This window comes from Rhea pennata, chromosome 26, assembly GCF_028389875.1.
Source record: "Rhea pennata isolate bPtePen1 chromosome 26, bPtePen1.pri, whole genome shotgun sequence".
NCBI lineage: Eukaryota > Metazoa > Chordata > Aves > Rheiformes > Rheidae > Rhea > Rhea pennata.
Window position 1 is genome coordinate 4,934,383 of NC_084688.1, and position 27,948 is coordinate 4,962,330.

The window sequence follows — 27,948 nt, forward strand, 5'->3', positions numbered from 1 at the left end:
TTAACTGAGGAAAAAGCTTATGGAGAAGAAGCTTTCCAAGGGGCCTTGCTCCCCAGCGGGGTAGGAGACGGGATTTGCCGAGATCCCAAACTGGAGACAAACCGTTTGCAGTGCGATGGAAAGGAATCTCGCAAGGCCCGAGGCGGTTTTGGCATCTGCTGCCCTTGAGGCATTGCAAATCCTCATTTCTCAGACAAGTAAATAAGCAGAAATGTTTTGTTTCGGTCCCTGAATGCTCATGTTGGTCGTTTGTAATCTGCGATCCGTGGTGCCTCGTGCCTCTGAGAAAGCAATGAATATTGCAGTGGTTAAGTTGCTGCTCTTGGTTCTGCCGATAAGACGGCAGCTACGGAATAATGTGAGCGAAACTGCTGGGGATTTATTAAGAAAATCTGATTTTATGATATTTGGCTGTTTGCTTGCAAAGGGCTTCCTGGGGTGCTTCAGGAATTACAGGGAGCACCACTGCAGATGAAGATTTTGGTTGTTTTATCACTGCTTATAGGGAACACAGAGGGTACTGGAGTCGTGCAACAATATTTAAGGCGTAACTTTAATAAATCCGAGTGGTCTCAATAGCAAGGCACCAAATTGTCCGTCTCTGACATCCCTGTGGCAGTGCTATGTTGGGATGTCAGCTATGGGCAGGGCATGGTGCCGTAGATGTTGTAAGGATGCAGCCAAAAGATAAAGTCTTTTCCCCAAAGAGCCTTTGGTCTAACAACAAGGCTGGTGCATCTATTTAGCTGTTTTGCTCGTTTTAAGGGGATACGTTGAGCATCACTATTGGCACATGTTGGTCCTCAGTAGTGACAGGTTCTTTCCTATTAAAATCCATTGTGGATTTCTTTTTCTGCCGTAGGGGAAAATACCAGAGATCATTGTGTCCTTTCAAGTAACTATGTGGTTGGGTCAGGAAGAGAGATGCAAATTAACTCGACTACCTTTTGGCAGAAAAGCTCTGGCATGTTGTCAACCTTGTTAGGAGACAACAGAGAGTTCACAGGAGCAAGAGCTCCCTTAGCTCGCCTCGTGACTCGTTCCCAAATCGTCACTTCAGTTGGTTTTTATCTTGCAGCTGGTTAAAAGTGACCCATATGAAAGCAAATTTGGAGTCTGGGTGCTCGCTGGGGAGGGAGAATTGGAAAAGATGTTGTGAGCGCCGCTTGGCTTCCATTCCCACGTTGCGTGGTGGAATATATCTTCTCTTTACAGCATGGTGTTATATATCAGAGGTGATGCTACGCCACGTGGAACTGATTGCAGGACTTGGCAGAAGATGAAAGTGCAGTATTTCATACCTTCTCTGCTTGCTAGAAGTCCCCATGAGATTTGCACAAAAAAAAAAGAAAAGAAAAAAGAAAAGAAGGTCAGGCAAAAGCAGAGATGATTTCTTTGATTGGAGTCTCCATCAATCAGGTTCCTCGGGCTGAGGGGCACTATCTGGTCCAGGTGGCTCCCAAGCAGTTCGCCTGCTTTCTCTCAGACTTTTGAAGCTTCCCTCCCGCTTGTCACCAGACATTTCCTTGGTTTTGTGTCTTGGCAAACGCCCAACTTCATCCTGAGATCTTTTCACAGCCCATCACAGACCGGCAGTGAGCCCTCATGGTCCAGCAATTGCTCCACCAATCGGGAAGGAAGGGCATCCCAGAGCAACCAAGATGTCAAGCAAGGTAGATAGAGAAAATAACAACTCAAAAGGCATTCCTGGGAACTATAGTGCACAATCCTTCCAACTTTTAAAAAGCAAGGATGCAGAAAATACTGCTTTTATGGCATATCATAATTTTTTGCATGCCCTATCTCCTCTTCCTCTCTGTGCCGTAGAGCCAACGTCTGATGTCGCCTTTGCTGATGCCCCCTTTGCTCTACCAGTGCTGACAGTTGTTGTCTGGTTTATTCCCTCAAAGTTAAAGCCCTGGCAGTTGTTCTCTGCTTTTACATACCTTGTGCTTTATTGCATTGTGGCAGAAACTGGGAGCCTGATTGCTTCTGAGCTAAAGTGTCTATACTGCAGATTATAGTTATCCTTCATTTTTTATTTCTTTTCTTTCAGTTAAAAACAGGAGTTTTGTTAAAAAAAAAAAAAGAAAGAAAAAAGTGAAGAAGCAAACACAATTTGAGCCAGGTCTGTACTATGTGTTAATTTGAACTTCATACTTAATTTCCAAGCACAGGCCAGTTTGGCTGCTTAGTTGAGATGGGTCTGAAGTTGATACACATCCTCTCTGTAACGTATGGACTTGCCTGTGGTGGTATTGCAGATGTGATTGCTTTGGACAATGTCCAAACCAAAGTTTGATTTCGGCGTTTGAGCCTTTCTTCTCCCGTGGCTGGATGCTTTCCTTGGTGCGCGTGTCTCCTGCAGTGCCCAGGCCTCTTTTTCTTGCAAGGCTTTTTGTGTTGAAATCCAATAGCATCCCATTTCGGCACATCCTAGGTCAGTTAGGATCAAGACTATCTCTGGGATCAGCCTTAGCATCCCTCTGGTCAAAGAAGCCTTAAAACTGAACCCATCTTACACCCTGTCAGACCCTGCTCCAAGGAGAACGCTGAGACAGGACGCTAGGCTTCAGGAGAGGAACATGTATTTTGGGTTCCTGCTTAATTTCCTACTTCAGCCCTTTTGCAGATTTGGCCTCAGTTTGTCCCAGCATGTGTCCAAATGAAAAGATTGGAGGGATTTGTTTAGTTCTGCTTGGTTTCCAGTTCAGGCTTCGTTACGTGGGGACAGCGGTTGCCTCTGCAATTTGTTATTTGCTTCTGCTTCAGGTCTATTATTACGTTAACAGCAATAAGCTTTCAAGCTGTCAGCCCGTGCTTTGCTGATAATAAAATATGTTGCAAATAATGCAGCCTTGCAGGGCAGCCAAGTAGCCCAGGAGCAAAGGGAAATAACCCAACGCAATGACTAACAAAATTATAAGGTGTGGCGGGAATAATGACCCAAGTTATTACATCGCTGTACAGAAGCTTTTAATGTTTCAGACAGCTACGTCTGTCTAACCTAACACTGCTTTGCTTTTAATTTATTAATAATTACTAGTCCCAGAAGATGGCAGTTTGTAGGGACTCAGGACATTTCCTCGCTGGTTTAATAGTCGCGGGTGTTCCCAGTTTGGTTTCATCTCCAATAATTCAACTCTCCTGAGTTTCTTCTGGTTCATACCATTGCCGATGAGCTAAACATGCTCCCTTCTTCAATGTGTTTGCTGGGAGCTGCTGCTTTCCCTCCTCAGTGGCTTTTTGGACATTTTTGGTAAATGGTTCCCATAACTGCGTGTAGTGCTTGAAATGTAGCTATGGCTCTGTTAGATATGGGACACTTTATCTCCTGAAGGTATTTAACTGGCTAAGTCCCTTCTCAGAGGGAATGAGGTTGACCAAGACCCATAAAGCCATTAAGCTGTCAAGATACCATGAAAACCCATGGGAACGAGGAGCACGTATCTCTGGAAACATCTTGGGTTAGACGCAGGGGTGATTAGCTCCTCCAATGAGTTCCCATCACCTTGCTGCTGCACAAGGACCATGGTTATGGACGCTTTGTGCAGATGGAGATCCAGTGTCGTCTCTAGGACTCATGAAGCTCCAACATAAGCTTTCAATGGCTGACTGATGGGCTGCTTTCCCTGCTGCCTCCACCACCGTGGTGGCCAGGCCTGGAGCTGAGGGACATTTTTTATTTTTTTATTGAAACAATGGCTCTAAGCCCAGCCTTGGACCACAGGCCTGTAGTGGTAGGTGCTGTGCAGACAGCACAAGGGACTCCCTGTCCCGAGGAGTTTAGAGTCAGCTCGTGGAGGAGCTTCAGTCTTGTGGCCGCGTCAGCATGATCCTTTATTTGTTATAGACATAGATTGAAGCATGGAGATGGAGATGAAGGTGAAATTAGGGCAAGAATGGCAGGTGAGGAAGGGCTCAGCGAAAACACAAAACAAGATCTTCCAGGATGAGTTGCCTTTAAGTCAATCTCGCAGGCAAAATAAGGAAAAAGGGCATTTTTCGTTGCCGCAGGACTGTCTGCCTGCAATGAAACCTTCCTGCTTTCCCCTCTCTGTCCTCGTTTATGAGCTGTGTTTTCCTGCTTTGCCTCCCCTCATTCTTCTTACGCTGATGTAGAGTCTCAGATGGGTCAGCTGGGAAGACTGTTGTGATCCAAAATGTGCCAGCTTGGGCTAAGTTAGTTGAGACTAATAAGATAATTCAGACCGTCTCTGAATAGCTGACTTGGTTGGGAACGTTTATCTGTAAAAGCCCTAGACGGAGCGCGCGAGGCTCTCTAGGATCTGGCAATGCTTTTAAGAAGCCACCGGGGAGCCACCAAAGTGGTTCCAGCTGTGCTCTGCCTCGTTTTCTGCATTTCATATCTCATTCCCGAGGACGGCGGCAGCGAGATGGGTTCTGCTCGCTTAAGGCCGAGGGACTGCTCCGCACGGCTGGAGGGTAGCACATTTGGGGTGGGGGAGGAAAACTGACTGCATTCAAAATACATAACCCTGATACCGCTGTCACGTACTTCTCCCTTGCTCACGCTCCTTTGACGTGCAGCGTTAGGTGGAAACTTCAGTTGGGACGTCAGGAGACCTTGCAGATGACTAGGAATATGGAGTTATAGCAACAAACAGCTTTGGAAGGTTTAAAGAGATGTTATTTGAGGGATAATTGGATGCAGTGAGAAATCCTGCATTTCTCCTGTCCCAAAGCACCAGAGACAAGGCTTGGGGCTAGGAGGCTCCTGGGTTCAGCCAGTCTGGCAATTGCTCAATTTTTGTTTCCTTTTTTTTTTTTTTTTTTTTTTTTTTTGTTTGTCTTTTGGGAAAGCCTGCATGCCCCCAACACTTCCTTGGATTTCCTTAGACAGTAATGGGATGTTCATAGAAGATTTTCTCTGGAAGTCAGATTTTAAGCCTTCCCCGTTATTTACGCAGAGCTCATTCTCCATCAGTGCAGTTCCATTAACCACCCTCCCATTTATGCACCTTGCCAGCTCATTTCCCTATGAGGCCACTGCATAAAACACAACCGATATTTATCAAATATCCTTTTTGCCACGTCGGCATCACGCCACTGCTGCTTTCCTTGCTTGAATGGCTCAGAGCACCGTTTTCATGTAGCTCATCCACGAGCTTGCAGCACCAGCTCAGAAAAGCTTGAATTACGAGTGCACGTGCTATTTGGAGACGACAGCTTTGCATACCTCTTTGAGGCATTTGGTTAAATTAATGGCTGGTAAGTTTGGAACAAATAAAAAGTAATAATCTTCCAGGCCATCTGTAGCCAGTCTCCAAAGTTCACTGCCACGGATGGAGACTGTGTATTTTTAAAAGGAGCTGGATTAATTTTGCAGGCGGTAGAGTTCATAGTGCAATAAGGCTGTGCCCTTTGCAGCAGATAATCAGCTTGCAGGCTTGCAGGGCGGCACGAGCAGATTGCTGCCGGGGTTGGGAAATGCCTTTCCCTTCCCTTTCCATTCCAAAAGATGAGTCTTTGCTCGTGGCAGAGTGCCAGAGGGGATGAACCCCAGGGTCTGACCTGCCCTAGCAAAGCTGTTCTTCCTCCACTCTGGTGAGGGGGCAGTTTGTGCCTGCAACGCGGCACGACGGTAGCGGGGAAGGTCTCCTGCATCTTCCAGATGTTATGGTGGCACTTGGGACTCCAGTGGGGACCCAGCAAAGCTAAAAGTGTTATGGTGGCACTTGGGACTCCAGTGGGGACCCAGCAAAGCTAAAAGCTCCAGCTGAAGAGTTGGGTCCTTTGCAAGTAGGGATGAAGCTTGGCACTGTGCGCAGCTTTCAGCGCTGGTTTTGTTGCATGCCCCGGGAAGCAATGTTTGGTGAAGAGCATGAGCCCAATTTCCTGGGAGAGCCTGAGCACTCTGAGCATGGAATCACCAATGCTGGCGCAGACCCACGTGCGCCTGGGCAGCAACACATGGTTGAGGAGAGGGTGCCTGGCTGGATAGTTCTTTTTCAAATTAATTCCTGCATGGAGTAATTAATTCCTGCAAACAAGAAATATAGAGCACAGAGGGAGCTGTCATCTGCTGGAAAAGTCTTACCCAAAGGATTTGTCCACAGAAGTTTGTGACATATCCTGAGACACTGCTAAAAAGCCCGTAAGTGTGAGAATACCAAACTGAGCTATTTGGTTGGGGTCTGGATAATTCACTGATACAGTTCCCTGCTATTTGGGTTGGTTTGCGATGAGGATCCGGCACTCAGTACTGGAAGGGCTTTTGCAGAACCAAAAATCTCCCTCTTGGCCAAGGTGGCTCTTGCAGAGCTACTCGAATAAAGCCCTTGACTTTGCCTCAAACCCGGATGAAGCAGCGCACTTCAGCAGCGGTTGGCAACTTCTGGTGGATATAGATGCTCAGCAAGCTAATTAAAAGGCTATTTTGCTGTTTTAAAACCTTGCTGTATATACTGAGCAAAATCATTTCCTTTCCTGGGTTTTGAATATCTGCTGAGGTTATTATGAGCTGGTTCCCTTCCTCCTGATTATGCTGGTTGTGTCTGTGCTCCCCTCAACTTAGACTCATAAAAATGAACCAGGTTAGCTTCGTTTCTATTTATACTCAATTCCACATTGCTGCTGTTGCAGTTCTTGGCAGATGTTGCGGCGGGCTGTGAGTCAGTTGAAGAATCATGTTTCCCCTACTAGTAATCCTCCCATCTACCTGCACGTCCCTCTCTTTGCATGCTCTTCTGGCTGGTGGCCTTTGTAAGAGCATGAGACCTGTTGGGTCTGCAGGCCTTTTGCAGAAGTTGGTCACGACGGCTGTCTGAGCAGCCGATCTTGTTGCCTAGTTGCTATGCTATGTTTTGCGCTGGAGCGATGACCAGGCTTGGCACTGGCAGCGGGTGCTTGGGAAGTTGCTGATGGTTGCTCCAAGCCATCGGGGTGCTCTGGTCTTTGGTTCCTCCAAAGAGGGTGAGTTTGGAGATGTGTGGCTGCTGCGCTTCCATGCAGGGATAACTCAGGGTCCTGGGACTCATCCCTAAAGCACCCTCGAATGCAAGATGCAGGCACGAATTATCTTCCAAGAAGCCTTTACACTTGATGCTGAGCAAATCCCACGTGCATCTGCATCTACTTTGGACCAGAAGCCTAGAAGCACAGGGTTGGGGAAGAAATAAAAATAAAAATAACCCCAATTGAGTGGGATCTGAGAGCTTTGAATTCCCTGCTCTGGCATGAATGAGAAACTTGATGTTTCTTGTGCCTTTATTTCCTCGTTCCCTGAAGCTCTTGATTATTTACAGAGATCTCTGGCTCCGAGATGCTCCAGATAGCAAAGCGCTGTTATTTATCAAGCAAAAGTTTAATTGCACTTTTCCTTATCTCCCATGACTTGAAATATCATAGCTAGAATAGTTTATTTTCTTTTAAAATAAATAAGTAGATAAATAAAGGCCCAGCTTTTAAATGTGAGAGAGTTTTTCATCAATCATTCTGGAAATAGCTCTGAAAATGAAGCGGAAGCAAAGTACAGGACAAAAAAAGAACTGCTTAGGGAAGCGTTCATAGCACTGGTCTCTGACATTTTGCTTGGTGGGGAAGCGAGCTGGCCCATCCTCTCCCCGTCCGACGGGAGATGGAGGCAACCAGCTCCCAAGGTGCAAGAGGAAACATTTTTTGTAGACATCCTGTTTTTCCCGTGATGTGCAGCTTTGCATTTAAAACGAAGAAAGAAAAGTATCTGTAGTGGGATCTCCCGGCTGGTCTCCTTGGCTGGTCTCCGTCACTTTTGGACCGCGTTGCGCTGTCTTTCTGCCGTGCTAGCTCTATAAATACACTTGGCTGATGTCAGTGCTAGGTATAGAGAAGAGGTGTCTTGTTTTTCCTATTTGATAGCTGAGAGTAACCTCAGTGCGGTGCTTCTTTATGCAATCAGGGCAGATGAGCTGTGTAAGCTGCTGTACCAAAGCGCAATATATATGTTAATGTAGAGGTATTTGAAAATCTTCACACTGCTCTTGGCATTCGCTGGTGCGAGGGTGTATATTAACTGGTGAAAGTGAACCCTCGGGGAAGGTCGCCACATCCCGCTGCAGAGCCCAAGGTGCGTTTGAGGGGGGCTTTCCAGCAAAACACAAGCTGGTGTCGCTGGGGTGGTGGGAGTCGGGGGGGTTCTTCAAGCAGAGCCATGAAAACCACCTTGGCTGGCTGGGCCGCAGCCGACCTGAAGGGTGCCATCTCCTTGGGAAGGGACAGATGGACGTGGCTGCGACACAAGAGACTTCCCTTGAATGCACTCGTGCGGGCAATTGCTTCATCTCATGGCCAAACCGAGGGGTATTTTTGTATGGATTAACCAAGGAGGAGCTGGGAGGTCCTTGGAAGAGCTGAGCTTCACCGTGCACAAAGCCCATGTTTTGGTTCCCCCATGCAGGGACCTCTCGTAGCGTGGGAAACTACATTTCCCGTGGAGAGCTTGGAGCCTCCCTTGAGCATGAAACATGCTGTAGAAATGCAAAGAAGGAGCCGGTGAACTCCCAACCGTTTTGGTTGCCAGTGATCATAAATAGACTCTGCAGAGGTCTCCATCGTAGATATCTCAGTGTTGGTTTTGAAGACAGATGCACAGCGTGCCGCCGTCTCCCTCGTGTCCCCTTATGCAGGATATTTGCCGTAACGAAGCCATTTCCCTTTCTTTCTCTTGCCTTGCTGAGGTGCACGAGGTTTCACGCCTGCTTTTACCACTGGGATGGGGATTGTTACTATAGTTCCCTTGAAATACCCTGTTTACCCAGGAATAAATAAGTGGAATAAAGCATTCAGGATAAAAATACTGCCTTTGAGCTAATGGGAATCGGTCTGGATTTCATCCATCCTCAGCAATTAGCCCGTCTCTGATGGAGGGCTGCAGGCATGGGAAGATGCTTGTGCCTGGCCAAGGGCTTCGTCTCTCTCTTGCCCAAAATACCAAATTGCTGCTGCCCAGTCAAGGGATGTCTATGGCAAATGATGTGCTCACAACCTCTCCTAATTTTTGATAGTGACAGTTCAGTTCTGGTCACTTTCCTGGGATTTTTATGTGTGATGCTGTTCTTTTATTTTTTCCCCCCACATGTTTATCTCCATGTTTGTAGTAAGTCGTTAAAAAAGAGGTATCCAAACAAGAACTCTTAAGGTGGCCCAGCATTCCCACCATGGCATCCGAATTCAGCAGTTCAACTTCTTGTTGACGTTAGCCCGACCCCGTTTTTTTTGTGGAAAGTCAGGAGAAAGAAGTAGCACAAAGCTCATTTAGAAATAGCCATCAGGGAATAGAGCACCCGCACACTAAAGCAGCGGCCGAGCTTGTAACCGCACCACGAGCTTCTGTACCTGCCCCTGCAAATTGTGAAAGATCTAGAAATTCCCCAAATTAATGAGAAAAAACAAGTGCCAGATTTTTTTTATTATTATTATTTATTTATTTATTTTTCTCCTCTCTAGCACACCCCAGCTTGTTGGGATTGCTGGGGTGCGTGCTTCCAAATCCGTAGGTTGGACGGAGTCGCTCGGAGCGTGGTTGAACAAGATGCTAAAAAGCAAACGTGTGGCTGAAAGCAGCAGCCCTCCGCCGCGGGGCTGAAGGGCCCGCTGCGTTTCTGGAACGCGAATGGGCTGTGCAAATAATAAATAACAGCTATAAAGTCTCTTGCTGAATTGACTACTTCAGCGGCAATTTAAATTACAGGGCTAAACAAGGTTAATCCCTTAGCCGAAGGATGCTCCTGGAGTGGCTGCGCTGGCGTGACTGCAGAGGTTATGGATCAGGCACCTGGGTGAGCTTTGAGGGCACGGAATATAAAATAATCTTATAACTATATGCATTTTTTAATTTTCCCTTGAAAATAATCCTGTCCTTTTAATACAGTCTTTGCAGGGCTGCCTCCAAAAACCTGTTCTGCCTCTAAAGCGCGGTGTGTGCTTGCTGAGCCTAGACCTGCAGCGAGCGGCCGAGCTCGGCCGTGACCGCTCGCCGGCTCGTCTTAGTGTACGTTCCCTATAGTCCAAATCTGATTCGGTCCCGAATAGGAAGCTCTAAAGAATGATTTGTATTAACCCAGCGCGAGTCGAGTGGCTTTGCTGAGAGCAACATCTTGGCCCCGCCGCCGCTGCGCCTTGAGATGCTGCCGTGAGCTCCCGTCGGCAGAGGCGGAGAGCCGCGAAGCTCAGGCTGCAGCCCGGCACGGGCTGCAATATTGGATCCCGTGTTTTCCTCAAGCGTAGTTCTGCTCTAAAAAAGTGACTATAAAAACACCACAGTAACAGTCCCTATTTACTGCCACTCGGTGATTTCTAGATCAAATCTGCTCCATCGACCAAGCATTAAGTTTTTTTTTTTTGTTTTTTTTTTTTTTTTGTAGTTGTTGCTTTGGTTTTCTTTTTTTTTTTTTCCTGCCAATTTACTCTGGAATCAGAAAGTTGAATTTGTCGTGTCCTCGGCAGTAATGATAATACAAAAACGCGGTTGGATCCCTAGATGACTGTTCTGCGGCTGAAACGTGGGCCAGAAAGCAATGCTGTCATTGCCCCCCTGCTGCGCTGGCTCTGCCGAGCTAAAAGCAGGAAAAATAGCAAAAGGAGTTGGCTGCCTTTAGACAGTCAACTGAGCAAGCTGGGCTATGGTTGCTAACTCTCTCCTGGCAGTAAATTTTGCTTTAAATTTCACATATGGGATTTTTTCTCTTTTTTTTTTTTTTTTTTTTTTACCTTGCCATAAGAAAGGAGCTATGAAGAGCTGCTCTCCCCTTCCACTGGTTGCAGAAGGAGCCTCAGGAGCTGCGTTTGGGTCCACATGTTATAGAGGCCCAAACTTAAGTGAGATGAAATCCGCTTTAGCTATTCTTATTTTCTCTGCAGAAAGGGAACCATTCGTTGTGGAGCTGTCATTGGGAATAACTTAGCACTGACTGGGAACAGACCTGCTGGCGTCTTATTCTAAGTAACACTCCTTCGTTTGCAGGATCTGTGAATGATGAAACACTGGATTAGAGTAACGCATGGTTCGGGCTTGTGAAGAACACCAGTCACCGCAGGCAGTGTAGCCACCTGCGGATCTTCTGTACAGAAATGCGCAGAATAGCTAAATGTGATTAAGAGCTGAAATTCCATTGCGGGGTCTGAGAGATAAACTGCAATCACTGGTGTATTATTTTATATAACAGATGGGCCTGAGAAATTTCTAAGGTGGCTTCAGCGCAAGCTTTCAGATGATGGATTTGTTAGTAGGAAGCTATTCAGACTTCAGATGCTTTTGTTCTGATCCTGTCTGGCAAGAAGCAAATCTATTTGTTTTTAAACTTGTTTTCAGCTCCTGCTCTTCTAATAATGTCAACTCCTTTAAGATGTGTAGAAGATGTGATGGGTTTCTTGTACGGTCTGTGTGGCACAGGGCAGCTGGGGGGGGTGCTCCAGTGGTGTTCAGGGAGACAAGAACCAGAAGATTCGGTATGTAAGACAGCTGAGGAGCATTTTCTGCTTGAAGGGCAGCAATTCTGAGGACTCCAGGGTTTTGTAGGCTGTTTTGGCCGAAGTGGGGGAGAAGGTTATAGGGGAGCTGAGCGGAGCCATGGGAACATAGCATGGGTCAATCAGCTAATGGCTGATTGCATTAACAGCCCTGACGCTGTTGTTTCTTTGCATTTTTGCATACATCCATGTGATGGGAAGCAGGGATGCAAAGAATGACTGGGTGAGATGTTCCGGGTCCCCAGCAGACAGTCAAAGCACCTCATGGGCTTGAATGCACGTGTCACATGCTCTTATGGAGTAAGACACTGCTGATATCCCTATTTTACCTATCTGTAGACTTCATTTTTCCATAGGAGATAAGGCACATCAGGGTTACCTGTGCTGCCCAAAGGGAGTCCTCAAGACTGAACTTGCCACCATGCAGACATCAAGAGAACGAGTAATGGGGAACAGCTTTGTTTGCTCCAGGGTGCTTGGGACTTTCTGCACTGTAGAGTGCTGGGGCATCGCTGAGTGGTCTGTGCACTGCTGGTGGATGTGTGAGAAACATGCGGTGCTCAAAGCTGCTCCGGAGTTTGCTCTTCCCAATGATAGAGTCCTCACAACAGCCAAAAAGAGCATTTCTGCTAACTCTGAGCATCTCTAAGTAAAGTGCTCTGAAGTGCATTATGGAAGCATCTTTCTCAATTGACTGTAGAGGGAACTTGAGAGCCTAAATGCCGATGCTCTGAATTGCGGCTTAATTACATGCCTGATGCCAGCTAAAACCTGCCATGCAAATCACTCTGTGCATGAGATGCATGAAGCCGTGCAGGAAACAAAATTGTCACCTGACCACACGATCTCAGCCGTGACAATCCCTGACTCCACGCTGATCCCTGTGCTGCTTGAGGATAAAGCTTGCTTTTCTCATGCCCCAAATACTTCATTTCAAGCAGAAGTTGTGAACACTCTGGGCTGCAAGCAGTAAAAGCCGCCTGGGTTTTTAAGCCTTGCTGGAAATAGAGAAACAGTTTTTGGTGGGACAGTTGGTACTTATCTTCTCTGCACAAGGATGAGGGAGCAGTTGCTATTTTTTCCTTTGGAAAAGGCATGAGATGAAGTTTTCTCCTGCTGGGAGTATATGGAGCTGTTTGTCCTTTTCGTGCAGCTGGCACTTCTCTTCTGTGCCGGCTCTGCAGGGACGCTGGGCTTTCTAGGCAAAGAATGACATAAAAAACTCCAAATAGCAGGCAACTTGTATAGTTGGTAGCAAATATTTCTGGCATCCACCGGGAGGGAACCGTCATGCTGATTCTCAGTATCTCATGAGGGTTGCTGGAGAGGTTGAAGGCTACAGTCCAGCAATCTCTAGCCACACTTACCCAGGATGAGCACTGACCAGCTCATGCACGTTTCAGGATCTCCGCTTTGGCCTTGGGGTGCTGCTTGATGGTTTAAAGGTGCTTTGGAGGTTTAGAGATGGGCAGTTAGCATTTTCTGGAGAATTCCTTCTGATATGTGGTATCCTTCTGTAGCTGGAGGGGTTTAGACTTCTTGCTGACATCGCAAATCAAAATGTTTTGTCCGCTCTCTTTGCTAAGGTCATTTAGTGCTCACATGAGTGCCATTGCATGGATGAGTGCTGGAGGGCTCCATGGGATCCCGTTGGATGCTCTCCTGGCATTTTTGGCAGAGCCCCCACAGCAATATTGTTTGTAATAAAATGCACCTCATTCCTAGAGCTGCAGCTGGAGACCTAGTTGCACTGCTGCTTGGTAGGGAATTTAGCAAGGGTAGTGAAGAACAATTCATTAGATAATTCAAGGGAGTGAGTTTAGGAGAACAGATTGTAATTATAATCTGTATGAATCCTGGCCCTCAAGCTGTGTGCTGGCACCTGTTAAGAGGCTGCTGGGATGCTCAGAGCTCATCTGAAGGTGGCTCCTGGTGGAGGCAGCAGCGTTGCTGAGATGTTGGTCCTCCAAGGAGGAGTGCAACACACTGAGTCACCAGCCCTTCCCCTCTTTCCACACCATCTGCTCTTTCCTTAGGGCATGTTCCAGATTTTTCCTGTAGTCTGGCAATATCACTGTCCCAGCCTGACATGTCTTGGGCCACTGACCTCATTTCACCCCTGTACGGGCTGTTTAGCTGCAGACAGAGCAAACGCTGAGGGATATATGGAGCTGGTGAATGGTATCACGGTTTCATAAGCTAAGAAAGCTTTTGTAAGAAGGGAATACAGCGTTTAAAGAGAGCCAAAAACTCATGGTAGATGGCGTTCTGCAGGGGAGGAGCAGTCAATGATACTCTGCAACTCAAATCTTGGGAAATTAAATTTAAAAGATATTTGCAAGTGAATTTGTGTTCACATGGAAGATGAACCTCTGTGGGAGCATGTAGATATTGTTCCCTCCTTCTAATAAATCACAGTCTGGTGGGATGAAGCACCTGTCACAGCATTCTGCCATCAGTTTGTTACGGGTGAAAGTAATTAATCCTTGATGGAGATCAGAAAGAGGGCAGCAGTTTCCTAGTTTATGGGCCAGTATAATTCTCAAATGTTTGGAGCCTCACCATTATAGTTTATTCATTTGCTGCCAGAATATTAGTGCTATATTTCTTTTTAAATATCCACTCAACCAGTGCTAAATTGCAATGATAGCTGTGGAGGTGATTTATGCCAGCTGTAAGGACCCTCCGTAAGTACTCACCATTCAAACGCACGCTTGCACCAATATGCCATTACAGGGAGTGGCTGGTTGCACAAATATAAAGAAAATGGCAGTGTCTCTTAGCGAATTAAATGCACCACCCTTTCAGGCATCCCTGTTCGTGCTGCTGGTGTTTAACTGCTCTCAAAGGGTAGAATATAGGGGTATGAATTTTCATCCGCTGGCCGCGTTTAATGCCATCTTGTAAATTAAATAAGTTACGAATACAGCTGGTCCTGCCCAGTGGCAAGACAACTGTTTTGGAAGGCAGAGCGTCGTGTATTAGGCGTGCTGTGTGTTATGTAGCAGCTTGTCTGCAATGGCAGACTATTACATTTGGCACACTGGCTGCTTCTAGTTTATAGAAGAAATAGTATTAAAGCCAGCATAAGATTCAGCCTCGGGCTGAATCTTGGGCCCTCGATGAGTTCTTCTTTAAAAACAGCAAACTTGTATAAAACCAGAGATGACATCCCTGCTCTTTCTGCACTGTTGTATGGCAACAGTGCCCAGAGGGGTGTGGGCAGACATCGAACTGATTGCATCGAAACATCTCGCTGTCTTGCCTTGCGGAGTTGCTTGACATGCCCCACTGGGATATTTCAATCTCGGAGGCCGAAAGGAAAACCCTAGCCTTGTAAACATGTCTCTGACGACTTTTACGGCTCTGCTTTCCACAGCTCCAGCCCCATCGCTCTTCTCCGTTGCAAGATTAAACCTGACAATGTGAAGGATGGATAATATTTTGCTTGTCTGACTTACTTGTGTGCCAGGTTTCCGATAATACAAAACAAGGAGAGATTTAAAGAGCAACCCATGGCGACTCTTTGCAGGGAAGAAGTTACCAAAATATGCTGTCTGGATACATTTTGCCTCCTGGTTTATGCTGATGTTTGAAAGAGCAGTGCCTTGCATTACAATCTCTTGAGGTGGCCAGTCAAATCCCCTTTTGAATCCTGAGGTCTGCAGTTTTTTGTACACCCCTGGTGTTTTTGCGAGTCCCAGATAGGTCAACTTCCCTGTGCATAGCTGAGTGGGGAGTTTGTGTTTCAAAAAGTCCTCTCCCATGGCTGTCTCACGAGAGCACCCCAAAGGCTGGCTAGTCTTTCATCTCCTCTGTCCTGCCGGTCTCCTGGCACCCTCAAGAGCTCCCTGAATACGTCGCTGTAGATCACTGGGCCCCAGCTCTAAGGCATTACTCTAAGATCCTAGTTTACAGCATGATTCTCTATGTAGCTGGGCTGTTATCGCCTTGGCTTCTGATGCCGCGCACTGCCATAGGTTCTGCGCTTGCTGCGTGTGTGCGTTGGGGTGCTCCAAAGCATCTTCCTAGAAGCAACCACTGCTCTCGGGCAGGTTCCCTGCATGCTGCGAGCCAGCATCAGGTGAGCACAGAGGGGCCAAACTGCCCGCGAGGACCTTTGGGACCACCATTCAGGAGGACACTGGGCTAGAAGTACATCCAGGTCAGCAGAATGGCCAGAGCTGAACAAAGTGGGGATTTCAGACACAAATTTACCTTTCAGCTTTGGTACTCTGTCAGCTGGGTGTCATGAATCCTGATGTTTTTCCCATATCTTACATCAGGAATAGTGCTGCTTCTTGGGTTTGTGCATCCTGCTGTAGGAATGAGCCGAGGAAAGTATTGATGTGGGATGTTGCATCACCTTTGTGGCTTTGGCCTGTTGTCTGGAGCAACATTTGTGTGCCCTGGGGAGGCAAAAAAACGTGTAGTCCTGTTGCTTTTTAATAGATAATTTGGCCAATTTTACCTCTATCACCTGTTAGCCTCTCCTTCTATCTACCAAGTATTTACTATCTCTTGTTGTAGTATTGGAGACTCTCCATGCAGAAATTTAGAGCAGCTATAAAGTCTCTAATGTAATTTTTTCACCTTTCCAATTTTCAAAACAAAAATCTTGTCTCTGCTTGGGATAAGGATTTGGTTTCCCTCTGCTCTTAAAACTGAGAGGGAGAAGTCCTTTCTGCCAGTTAGGTATGAGTTATCTTCTTACCAAGCTGTCACTGCTGTCTTGTTCTCCTTTGGAAAGCGATCCTCTTGGGATTTGATGCTTCAGAAACCTGTTTATCACAGATATCAACTGTGATTTGCTGTTCGCAGCTATCAGTTCCTTTTAAATGAAGTACAGCCCCCTCCTGCTAGAGTGTGAACAAATGGACCTTCATGATGCACTTGTATTGAGCCAACTGGACCGTGCTGTTCCTAGCACCTCGAGTGAAATAATGACATGGCTCGATGCCACTGCCTGCTCAGTAAGTGCCACGGAGAGAGCTGGGAGCTACAAGCTGTGGGAATATATTGTGTGTGCATGAGAAGCTCAGAAACAGCATCGTCTTTTCTCCTGAACTGGATTCTTTCTTGTCAGCTCTTGTGGATTCCTGCGCAACCCCATCTCCATCCTAGTGATCTCCTCCTCAGAGCCTCTCGGTGACTTACTTTCAGCTGTAGCACATCGTTTGGGGGAAAGCCTCAAATAGAGGATTGAGACTACAGAGGATGGTTATTAGAGCGCCCTGTTACACCTCATGGTCTCCTTATAAAGAGAAAGGTCCTCAGCACCGTGGGGCCCTTGGTTGCGATGGGCCATAGGAAATAGAGTTTGGCTCGCAGAGAGGAAAATGGCCTATGTAGAAACTAAATGACCATGAAATTCTGCAGAAAAATCTCCAAGTGGAGATGCTTCTAAGTATGGAGATGCTGGGGAAGAGAGAAATTATTACCTAAAAGAGCAGGGCATTGTTATACAACACGCCTCTCGTTCCTCACCTCGTCCAGCAAACGAGCACCTTCTCCTTGCTAGACAGAAAGCCATAAGCAACCTTCTCCTGAAGACAATCTGCTGTATGAGTCCTCCTGTTGCAGTGACCCAAAGTCGGTGCTACTTTATCCAGATCAGCTTTGTCTCCTTCTCGTCCACAACCAGCTCCATTCGTGCAGTACATCTCCAAAGTGTCAGAGAATGGTCTCAAGGTGGATAGCACCATGGTTTTCCCAAGGATCTATGCTATCAGGGGGAGGTGAACTGATCCCTGTTCCCAGCACCGAGTGGATTTTGCTCTTTTTTTGGAAAGTGTCTCCCTCATCTAGCTCTGGAAAGCTCCTTCGTTTTCCTTTCTGCTTTGTTCTCCATGACGCTGATGGAAGCAGCTTGATGAGATACATGTCTCTAAATCTTTGCAACCCTCAATTGTGAAGGAAATGATTGTGAAGGATGCTAATTTGCTTGCTTTTCAGTGGTTAGCACCTTAATCAAACAAATAGTGTCTTGCCTTGTCAGTGAGCTCTAGTCTGCATCTTTGTCTGGATTTTGAAAAATAATTTACAGGCTTCAATTACTTGCTTTTACCATCATTTTGCTCCATATTGAAAGCATAATTTATCAGCACATACTCTCGTTCTGTGTACGCTGACTCTGAACAGTCAGGCTCAGTCGCGTTTTGAATATCAGGCTTTTTTTGGACTGTTGGTTTGACACGCAGCAGGATATACATCTGTCGCTCTGAGCTTTTTAAGGTGCTGTCTTCTGCTTTGTGCATCAAGTGTATTTGAGATACTTGCACTCTGCTTTCTAATTTCACAGGAAACGCATTTTTTTCCTTTAGGCGCTAAAGCAGGGATCGTTGTGTCATTCAAACACTGTTTCACAAATTTAAAAACATGTTTGCCTTTGCACTTAAACATAGATTTTCAGATAAGCTGTCAAAAGCAACTAGCGATCCATCAGAGAAAAAAATCGGGAAATTTTGTAGGTTATTCTCAAGGTAGATGTTTCTGGTTTTTTTTCCTGGTTTGCGCTGAACCATATTTGTATTTCAAGTTAGAAGATTAATAACAACAAAAAGTGCTACTTTCCTCTAAAACAAATGTGTTGCGGTTAAGCCATTCTGTTGTGCCTTGCGTTTACTGTCTCGGTTGTACTATGGCAGTTGATAAATACTGGGTTTCCCTTTCCAAACAGCTACGTTCTTTGATCCTAATAATTTGATAATGGTCTAAATCCTTCCAAATCCTTGGCATATTATCACAGAACCTAAACAAGCCAAGTAGGAGGAGAGAGAATCCACTGTACCCTATTTTTTTGTTTCACGTATTTGTGATTCCTTTCTGCCTGGGAACAGAGCTAAGCCTTGCAGAAGATTGCCTGAAGGCATCCCTGGTTGCCGCTCTAGCGCTAACGCTGCTCTGTCATCCGTGGCTTAGCGCTGCCTTCCCAAAGGATCCCCATTAGCAACCTTGTCCTGCAGGGAAAGGCTCTTATTTCTCCATCCTTGCTTTATTCTCTTTGGTTTTCACTTCTCTCTCGTTTCTCGCTTAGCCCTCGTGGTGCTCTTTTAGAGATGTGAGTGGTGGGAGTGGGAAGCAAGTGGCTGCCTCTCATTCCCTGCGGATGCATGTTTTGGTTGGATCAGGAATATACTTTTGAAGTGAATCTCGTAGTTGGCCTCACTTACCGTAGTTTGATTTGCTTTGAGGAGCAGGCTTGGAGCGCATGGGCTGGGTTTCCTGGCGATGAAACTTAGCCAGAAGATGTGCTCCAGCCCAAGTATGCACCCAGTCCATGGGAGCAGACTAGAGCTGGTCCAAAGGAATAAAAAGCCCTGAGATAAGTGTGGTGTCAGGTCCTCATGGCCAGCTGTTTTTCTCTATAAGTCTCCTGATCCATGCTATTTGCTTATATAGGAATTCCCTGTGTTATCCCTTGTTTGGTCTCTTGAGCTGGACTCTTTCCTGCTGCTTTTTCATGCTGGTTCTTTGCCAAGCCGCTAAGCCTTGTGTTGACTCTACCTGAAAATTTCCATACTATTTGCTAGCTTTTGATACTTCAGCAGGTTCCTCATTAGGCCAAGAGTTTATGGTCTTCACCATATCATGATCGTTGTTCTGGTGCAGTATCTGGCTGTACAAAGCCACATACTTTGTACCACCTGATCTGCAAGGCTGGATATACATCAAAAGCCTTAGTGAAGGTTGGTGTTTGATGTCTGGTGTCCGAAGAGCAGCAGAAAATAAGACTGGGCTTCTTTGGAAAAGTCTCCTTGTGGAGTCCTTGAAGAGGTGTAGATGATGGCCCCAAGCACCTGGATTTAAACTGCGCCTCAGATGGTCCCTTGAGCTCACCAGGAACAGATATGGGATAGGGAAGCAGTTGCATTTCATCCATATGTAATTAGGCACATGCTGGACTGTGGGTAGCTGTTGAGGTTTCTCATCTTTTCATGCTGTGCAGGAAAGACATCTGCCAAGGCCACATGTGGACGGGCAGGCTCTTGGCAGTTGCCAGCAGCCTTTCACAGACCTTGGTGTTTCCTTGCTTAGGATGGACTGGAGGAGATGGAGGAAGGTCTCTTCCTTTTCATTTCACTATCTGGTTTATTTTCTGGGGTGGGAGGTCCCAGAAATGCTGTCTAAGTGGGCCCCAGGCCCCTGTCATTTTACATCTTGTTTGATGGACAAACATACCCTTAACGGAGATTTTACACTCTGAAATTTTACAGCTGCAAAGGGCAATATAAAAAAAAACCTGTAAAATTGCCTGGATTTATTTGGCTAAAAACTGGCCTCGGTGCATCAGCAGCTTATTCAGCATTTACAGTATAATGTTGCATACTGTATAAGCTTGCTTGTTTTCCCATGATTTTCACTAATACAGGTTTTCTTCTTGCTGTATTTTAAACTACCCTAATTAGAAAATTTTTACTTCTGCCTTCGAAGCATATCTGGCTAAACCTATCCATGGGCACTGGCTGCTAACACAGGCTTACTGTTGTTCAGATTATCTTTCCAGCTTGAATGGTTTAATAGGTCATTCGAGCATTAAAAAGGGATTTTCACTTGGATAAAATCTTTTTGAAAGGGCATATTTTTTTCCTGCGAGCACTTCGTATTCTCTACATCGCTTTTGCTCCAATTGGAGCTTTTAACTTGAATATGATTTTATGTCCCAGTGTAGCTTTTCCACCTGCTTTCCCGATGCTATGATTATAAGGCATGCGTCAATATTTGATGAGAATAAATTGCCGATGGCTCCAGATTTCGGTTGGCTTTATGAATCATCGTGGGGTCATATGAGCTCAGCAACCACATTAGCTCGTACAAGATGTTAGATGGGGCTACGGCCAGTGTACAGCTTGTAGTTGGGCTCTCTTTGCTCTGAATATTCATTAGTGGTATTTGCAGACTCCTTGCTAGTTGGCAACCAGACTTTGCAAAACGGTGAGATAATGGAGCGAGCAGAAGACATCTTGCGCTCCCTGTTTTACACTGACACCTTTTGGTAGTCATAATGTTGGGGTGTTTCTGTATGGCTTGGAGCCTAAACCTGCAGCCAGCCAAATCCCCATCGACATGATGTTGGCAAGTCTCAGCAGTTTAAGCCTGCAGGAGTTAGTGAGCTGTTTCAGAGCCCCAACTGCTGACCTATGTGATCCTCTGAGCATTTCAACCTTCTTTTTTAAGCCTCTGTTACTCTGGGGAAAAGATCTTAAAAATTTGTACATCTGATGATCTGAGTGCAAGACTTTTTTTAGTCTGGGGGTTTTTTGAGATGCTCTAGAGATTTGGGGTAAGACTGAATGCAGGACTTGTCAACATTTGAGACCATCAATCCCCCCAAGGTCAAAGATGTCACATCTCTGCCACCCCACTAAGAGTCCCCACGGTTCGAAACCCATGCAAGCCCTGCTTTGCAGAGCTGTCATTGCCCTGACAGCTCCTATCTAGGCTTTTTCCAGAGTTTCATTCAGGATAGGGGCCAAAACGAAACTAGAGAAAGAGCAGAAGTGATTGAGGAAGTCTTTCCTCATTCACCGAAGCATTTTTAAATTGTATTTATTTTCCAGGTGAATGGTAGCACAAGGAATAAACAGGATATTGCATTTTGGTGTTGGGGGAAGTGCAGACATCCTTCACATTGGATGGAAAGCAGTAGACCTGAGCAATGCCCACAGGTTGTGGTGCTCAGAGCCGTTGAATTAACTCCTTAAAGGGTCTCCAGTTGGATGGTGCCTTGGTATCAACAAAGCTCTTTGTTTTCTGGATCTGCTTATCTTCCATACTGCTTAAGGGGCTTATTTCTGGCTTGTAAGGGGCCTTGCAAGGGGCATCAGAAAGCGGTACAGAGAGTCACAGATTTCCCTGCCAGCAGCACGTGGGGCAGCTGATAGCACAATTTGTCTTGGCATAAGCATGGGCTTCAGCGCAGGCAGTTGCATTTTTCTGGGACTGGGGAGGAACGTTCCCCCTCTAACCCCGCAGGCAGGAGCACACAGCGGTGCTGGACCAAGACAGCTCGCACGAAACGAGGGAACCGAGTTATATTTCAGCACAAGCTCATGCACTTTTATGTATGATCATTTCTCGGAGAGCTGGCTCAATGGGAAACAGGCAAACTGCTGCTGAAGACATTTGTTCACTGCTCCAAAACAGCCTTCCCTTCCTCCCTCACATTCCTTATTTTCTGTATGGAGACCACAATACGCTAAATTATTAAACTGGGTTAGATTTGTCTTCCAATGTGCCCTTCGAGCTGTAGCGCAGGGCCGTTTTTCAGCACTCTGCTTGCGTCCAGGTGGGAAGACGTGTGTGTTATATGGCATTTTCTCTTTTCTCTCCTCTCAGGTGTTTACAAAATATGGGAAATGCTACATGTTTAACTCAGGAGAAGAAGGACGGCCTCTTCTTACCACAGTTAAGGGTGGGACAGGCAATGGACTGGAAATTATGCTAGACATACAGCAAGATGAATATTTACCAATATGGGGAGAAACAGGTAAGATCTTCTCTTTCATCCTGCAAACATGCGTGTACCAGTTTTTTGGAAAGATGGTATGGGCCTTTCTCCCTTTCCCATCCTCCCCATCCCCAGCTTTGCCTTCTGGCCCATGTTTAAATCTTGTAGTTCTTGAAAGCTGCAAGAGGAACCTGATTGGTAGAGAAACAAGTTGCTTTTCTAAATTAATTGAACTCCTCCAACTCAAGGGTTGGAGATGGACGATTAGCTGGAAGCCCTCCCTTCTCCTCAGCTGGTTCATGCGTCTGTTGTCCATGCTGTTGCCCTACCTTGGGGTCAGTGCTCCTTTTTGGGATGGCTGAAGTATTTCTGCACCTGGTGGTTGGCCCTGTTCCTCCCCAGAGAACCTCTGTCCCAGCACACCCCAGCGTGACTTGGATCTGCTCCTCAATGTCACCTGGCTGCAGGGACCAGCATGTGAACCGTGAATCTGGGGCATCAAATAGGAGGCCCATCTCCTGTCCTGGAGCTAGGTGGCTCTTTGCAGGAGACGAGTGGTGTGGTGTTTGCTTTGGATGCTCCAGCTGTTCCCTCTTCCGTAGAAGGGTGTCTCTGGGAGGTCGCATTCAAGATGGGCATCCAGCTTACACGGGTGCTTTCCTCCTCTCCTCCTTGTTGCTCGGGTTAGTGCTGCCCAGCCTGCTGGTATGGTCCACGGGTTCTGCTTGTGGCACTTGTAACGTTGGGGCTGGACCCCTTCGCACGTGGCGGCTTCAGGCATCTCCTGCAGCACCGACGGGCTGGGTTTGAGCCCCTCTGTCCTGGTGCAAAGGGAGGAAGGTGCCTTCCAGCAAGGCTGTGGTTGTGCGCTGCGTTTTGTGGCTGCCGTTTTTGCGGGCCTGCATTCACGTTTTAAATAAAACATGCCAAGATAATGTTGGAAAAATTGCCTCCGCTGGACCTCCTGAGAAAGACAGCCGCTCTGTTTCCCTGGCAGTTGTTAGCAAGGGGCGGGGGGCATTGCATTGGGATTTTTTCTGAACGAGGTTATCTGTGTTTATTTTTTAAATGTTAGGAAAGGCAGAAGGGCAAAAATGTCATTCAAAAGTTTGCATCCCTTTGTCCTAGCCCCACGTGCGAATTAGCCCACTGAAGCATGATTCAAACCTTCTATTCAACAGCAAACAGGAGAGTTGGTTGCGTTCGTTCGAAACTTAGAATTTATTTGTGGCCTTTTCTATTGTTATTATTTAAACACATTCCCGCAGTCCCAGCAGTCATTTAAGATTGCACAGGCTTTTATAGCAAAAAGCTTTGCCTTACACTTTTTAGCTAATACGCAAAGGCAGCCCGCTGTGGCCCTGCTGAGGGGGAGGAGATGGTGATTTTAGCTAATTGTTTTTGACTTGTCGGTTTGTCCAAAGCCTCCGTCCTTTCGAAGGCAAAACAGAGGCTCGCACAAAAAGAGTGAGAAGGTGCAGTGCAATTTCCACCTCTGATGTTTTATCATTTAATGCCTTGGGGGAGCCACTGGATGAAGGAAAAAGCCTCATTATCCACTCCAGGGTGGAGCAGTTCTGGATCCCTGCAAGGTTTCCAGTGGGGAGACAGCCACTGTGTCACGAGTTGTGCTGTTCTTCCAGGAGAGCTGCTTTCCCTAGCTAACTTTTACAAGTGCTTTAGGAGGATCCTGTCTAGAAATGTACTGCCCGTAAAGCTTTGCTTTTCTGTTCCTGCAGTACCAGGAAGGGAGTCTTTCAGGCTTTGGTGTTTGGTAGGATCACATCCGAGTGCTCTTTTCAGGCAAGTTTCTACTCCAGTGGCTTGCAGAGATGCTTGAAGATAAAACCTGGCTGTGATTGAGGACTTGGGCACCTGAAAGGGAGGGGAAAAAACCCCTCACAAGTGCTGTTTTTTTAATTGTTATTACTATCGTGGCTTTTTAGGGAGGTTTTGAGGCCAGATTTGACTTTTGATCAAATGTGGAAGGGGGCAATAAACCCTTTTGAATTTCTGGTGCCCCCCATAGTGTTCTGCTGTGACCACTGCTGTTGATCTCACAGAAATGTATCTGAAGTTTGTGCAGTTTGCATGTGCCTCCCTTCATCTTTCTGAAGACCAGAGGCATACAGAAGCTTTCTGATGTTCTAGGAACTGAGTTGTTGTTGTGTGGGCAGGATCAAGATAGCAAAAGAGGTCTCCACCTGACCGTGAATCTGACAGGATTCAAAGGAAAGCTTTAAATTGGACTCTTGGTATGGTTAAAGGCTGTGGAAAGAGCTCTTGGACTTGCTGCCTGTAGCTTTGGCTTGTGTTTACAGCTCCAAATAGAACTGAAAGCTCTTTGGAGCTCCTAAAACATGAATCTTTGCCTATCAGCAAGAGACTTTTCCATCCTCTGCACTTGAACAGTGCCTTGTACAAGCTGTCTTCAATGTTTTTTGGGCCCTCTAGACACTACTAGAATAAAAATATTAAATGTAGTGGTTAATAGTTGCTATTCCCATGGAAACACTTATCTTAGATCTGCGCAGGTAAGTTGAAGGAGTTGATGATTTCCAAATATTTGCATAATAATGTAAATGTGTTTGGAATTAAATCTCCTCAGCTGCTGCCTCTGGGACTATACAAAAAGATTTGGCTCCAAGACTTTGCTTAAGAATGAACTTCAGCCCTCACTATGGAGAGGGATGGGAGTGAACGCGGCACAAGATTTTGCATTGCAGGGCCAAGGTGCTGTGTGGCGACCAGCAGCGGGATGGGCAAACCTTGGGGGCACCTCCGGATGGAAGGGTTTCGGGGTTTCTCCCAGGGTTTGGGGCCATCCCTGCTAGGCATCACAGGAATGCTGAGGTAGGTAGGGTTTTTCCTTACCAAATTGGTCTGTGCTTGATTGAAGAACTCTTGGCTTCAGAGGGGCTTTTATTTTTTTTTCAGTTAATATCTCCATTATAACCTAACTGTCCCATTTTCTCCTTGTGTTTAACTATTCACATATTTCTACAGGCTGGTTTTGTTGCTCTTTCTCCCCCATAGCCGTCCTGCAAGCCAGCAGTTGCTCTCCTAGTCTCCCCCTGTAAGCCAGCCCCACCAGCCCCATAATCACTTATTCTGCTTTTCCTTAGTCTTTTTCCAGTTTTTCTTGATGAAACACCTGGAGTGAAATGTAGGGAGGCATGTGCACTGTACAGAGACTACTGCCCCCTCGCCCTCTCAGGCAGTGACTTCTGCAGGATCAAATTTCTCTTCTGCCTTTTTTTCTCCAGCTCTCATCTCTCAGATGCGGCTGCTAAAATCATTTCTTTTGCGAACTGGTTGTCCCACATTAACCCGTGTCCTCCTGGAGCAACCAGCAGCTCTTCAAGCCACCCCGGCAAGCTGCAAGCTCAGCCACGACATTTGTTCTGCACTGTCCTCCTGTCTCACCAACCAGCCTTCATCATTGCAAGGTCTTCATGTGGAAAATACAAAGTCTGCTTAAGCTGGCACCCTTGTTATCCTGGGTTTAGATTACATTCCAACTTGCTTCCTTCCTCCTGCAGTGCCAGGCTTTCCACCTTTCTTTCTCTGTCCCATCGCTTCCAGCCCTTGCATTCCCTGGCCCATCATGGTGGTGGTTGCTCTTACTGCAAGAAGGTTTTTTATAGGAAACAGCAACCCTGAGAGCCCTTCAGGCCTTGATTCACTCCCCCACCATCCAAACCCTGGCTGACTGAGTGGACTTCAGCCAGGGTGGCATATGTGCCCTTTCGTCTGCCCTTGGTGCTCTGACAGGCGCCACACAGGCAAGCGTGGGACATGCACCTCGAGGTCCACCAAGCCCAATGTCCCCCCTCCTCCTCTTCCCAGATCGTGGAACACAGGGACCATCAACACTCTTTAGATCGTCCCCTCCCATTCCCCCATGCTGGGAAGCCAAGCAATTTGGCTAAAATCCTACTATTTAGCCTCACAGAGGCTTTACTTTCAGCTCTAGATTTGGAGGTGCTGTCAAAGCATGGTCTCCTTTGCAGCCCCTTGTGCAATTAGCTGATGCTCAAACTCCGAAGCGTCGTTCTGCTGCTGGCTCTGTGCCTCGGGGTCTCCACTTTCTGTTTTAAACTCCTCTTTGCAATTCAAATAGGCAAGGCGAAGAAGAGAAGTATTGGTTCATATCCTGGGATAGAGCTGCTCGGGGAGCTGATGCCACCATGTCACACTGTGCTTTGTAATACGAAAAGTGATTTAATTGTTAGCGACTCAGCAAACAAAATGAAGTGTATTATCATTCTAAAAAGACCTTTACTGAGCATCCATTAATACCTTGGGAAGCTGAAATATCATGTCTAACAAGTTGCTTGTATTAAGAAAATACACCTTTCGCTTGACTGTATGCATATGCAAGACCGTTATTTGAACATGTTAAATTTATGTGCAGTCTAATTTTGGAAGAGCAAGCATGCATAGTTTGCTTCTGTCTTCATTTTTCCAGTGCAAAGAAAGGGTATTTGACTGTGTGCGAATGTCACAGTACGAGGCAGCTTTGCCGTCTTTGGACGTGCAAAAATATTGTGTTAGGGCTGTCAAAATCATGAGGTTCATTTAAAAAGAAAAAAAAACACAATAAAAAGAAAAAGAACATCAGTTCTTTTTCTTCTAAGTTTTTCACCTCTAGAATCTGTATTTTCTAGCATATTGGATTAACCATGAGGGTACTAGAAATGGAAGAACAATGGAAAAACCATCTGTGACTCTCAGGTATTCACGTCGCCCTTGCGGTTTACAGAGAGCCTTAAATATTCCAAGATTCATGACATCCCCGTGGAAATTGTGACACAATCAAAAAAGTTAGCGATCTCACATGAAGGAGAAATGCAGGACTGAAAAGTTTATCCAGGAGGGAAACTCTTTGCAGTAACCAAGGGGCAAACTGCAAATTCTGGGCAACATAGGTAGAAGTTGCAGCTGGTCATACATACCGCAGAGCCCCCCAAATTACACTTTTTCCAAGCGTTGTCTTAGATGATGAAAAGACGGGATGCAGAAGGTGTTTGTTTTATTGCACTTTGTAGCGAAACCGGCAGAAATGCAATCAAATATAGCAAAGGAATCTAATTTATGGCAGTGACTATTTGATTGGAAAGGGAATCCGCTTCTGGTTAGTATTCCTGCAGTGGCCCCAAGGTGTGACCTAATATACCGACACAGTGAATTGGAAATCGCTCAGGCTACAGTGCTGTAAATAAGAAATGCAATCAAAGAGTTCTGCATTTGTGTTTCAGAAATTGTTTGATAAAGATGAGCATTTCATACCAATTAATCAAGTAACATGTGGAATCAAAAAAAAAAAGAATAAGAAATATGCTATAAAATTGCACTAAAGAGAAGCATGAAATTTCTAAAGCTTGAGGCTTCAATCCACTTAGGAGACTATCTCATGGTATTATGGGCTGCTACAATTTAACTTGATAGAAAGCAAGGGTTGTGAGCAAGACTTCTGATCTGGGTCACAGGGAGAAAAGATCTAAAGCCCATTTCCTTGCGCGTCAGACCCAGCCAAGGCTGCGATGCATTTTTTGCTTCCCAGTAGGATCTCTTAATGGCATTATGGACCTTGCGTACTTAGTTCCCAACTCTGGAAACCAAATAGTGGCCACAGCCTTCCAAAAGCACCACAGGGCAAAAACCAGAGGAGCAGATCAGTGTGAGCTGCCATGGGTGGCTAGAGGAAGGCGCTTTCCTGAGGGTTGTGTTTTGTGAAAGCTCCTGGGGCATGGAAAGGAGAGGGGCTGGCAATTTCAAGGACCAGCCTCCGTGGTGTCTGCTGTGTGAGCCCCCGGCTTTGGAGGCTCGTTATCCAGATGATGTTGGTGAGGTGAGCTGTGGCATGTCTACGCCAGAGGGGCAGATGATTTCATTGGCATCAAATTTCCGCACTGTTGCTTTTCTTCTTAATTAAAACCACCTTAATTGAACTGATCTCTTTTCCCTTCCAAATTGAATTCAGATAAATTGGATCAGGGTGGCTTTAGTATTGAATCGTAGCCTTC

General features: G+C 46.2%; 1 protein-coding gene across 1 annotated transcript in view; it reads left to right on the forward strand.

The window, feature by feature from the left end:
• LOC134151078 (acid-sensing ion channel 2-like) overlaps nt 1-27,948 on the forward strand; it is a gene marked incomplete at its 5' end in the record, with an annotated part of 93,979 nt that overhangs the window by 24,310 nt on the left and 41,721 nt on the right. The window contains one exon of the mRNA XM_062595365.1: nt 21,808-21,958. Coding sequence (XP_062451349.1) covers nt 21,808-21,958 — 151 coding nt within the window. The remainder of the gene's footprint in view (nt 1-21,807; nt 21,959-27,948) is intronic.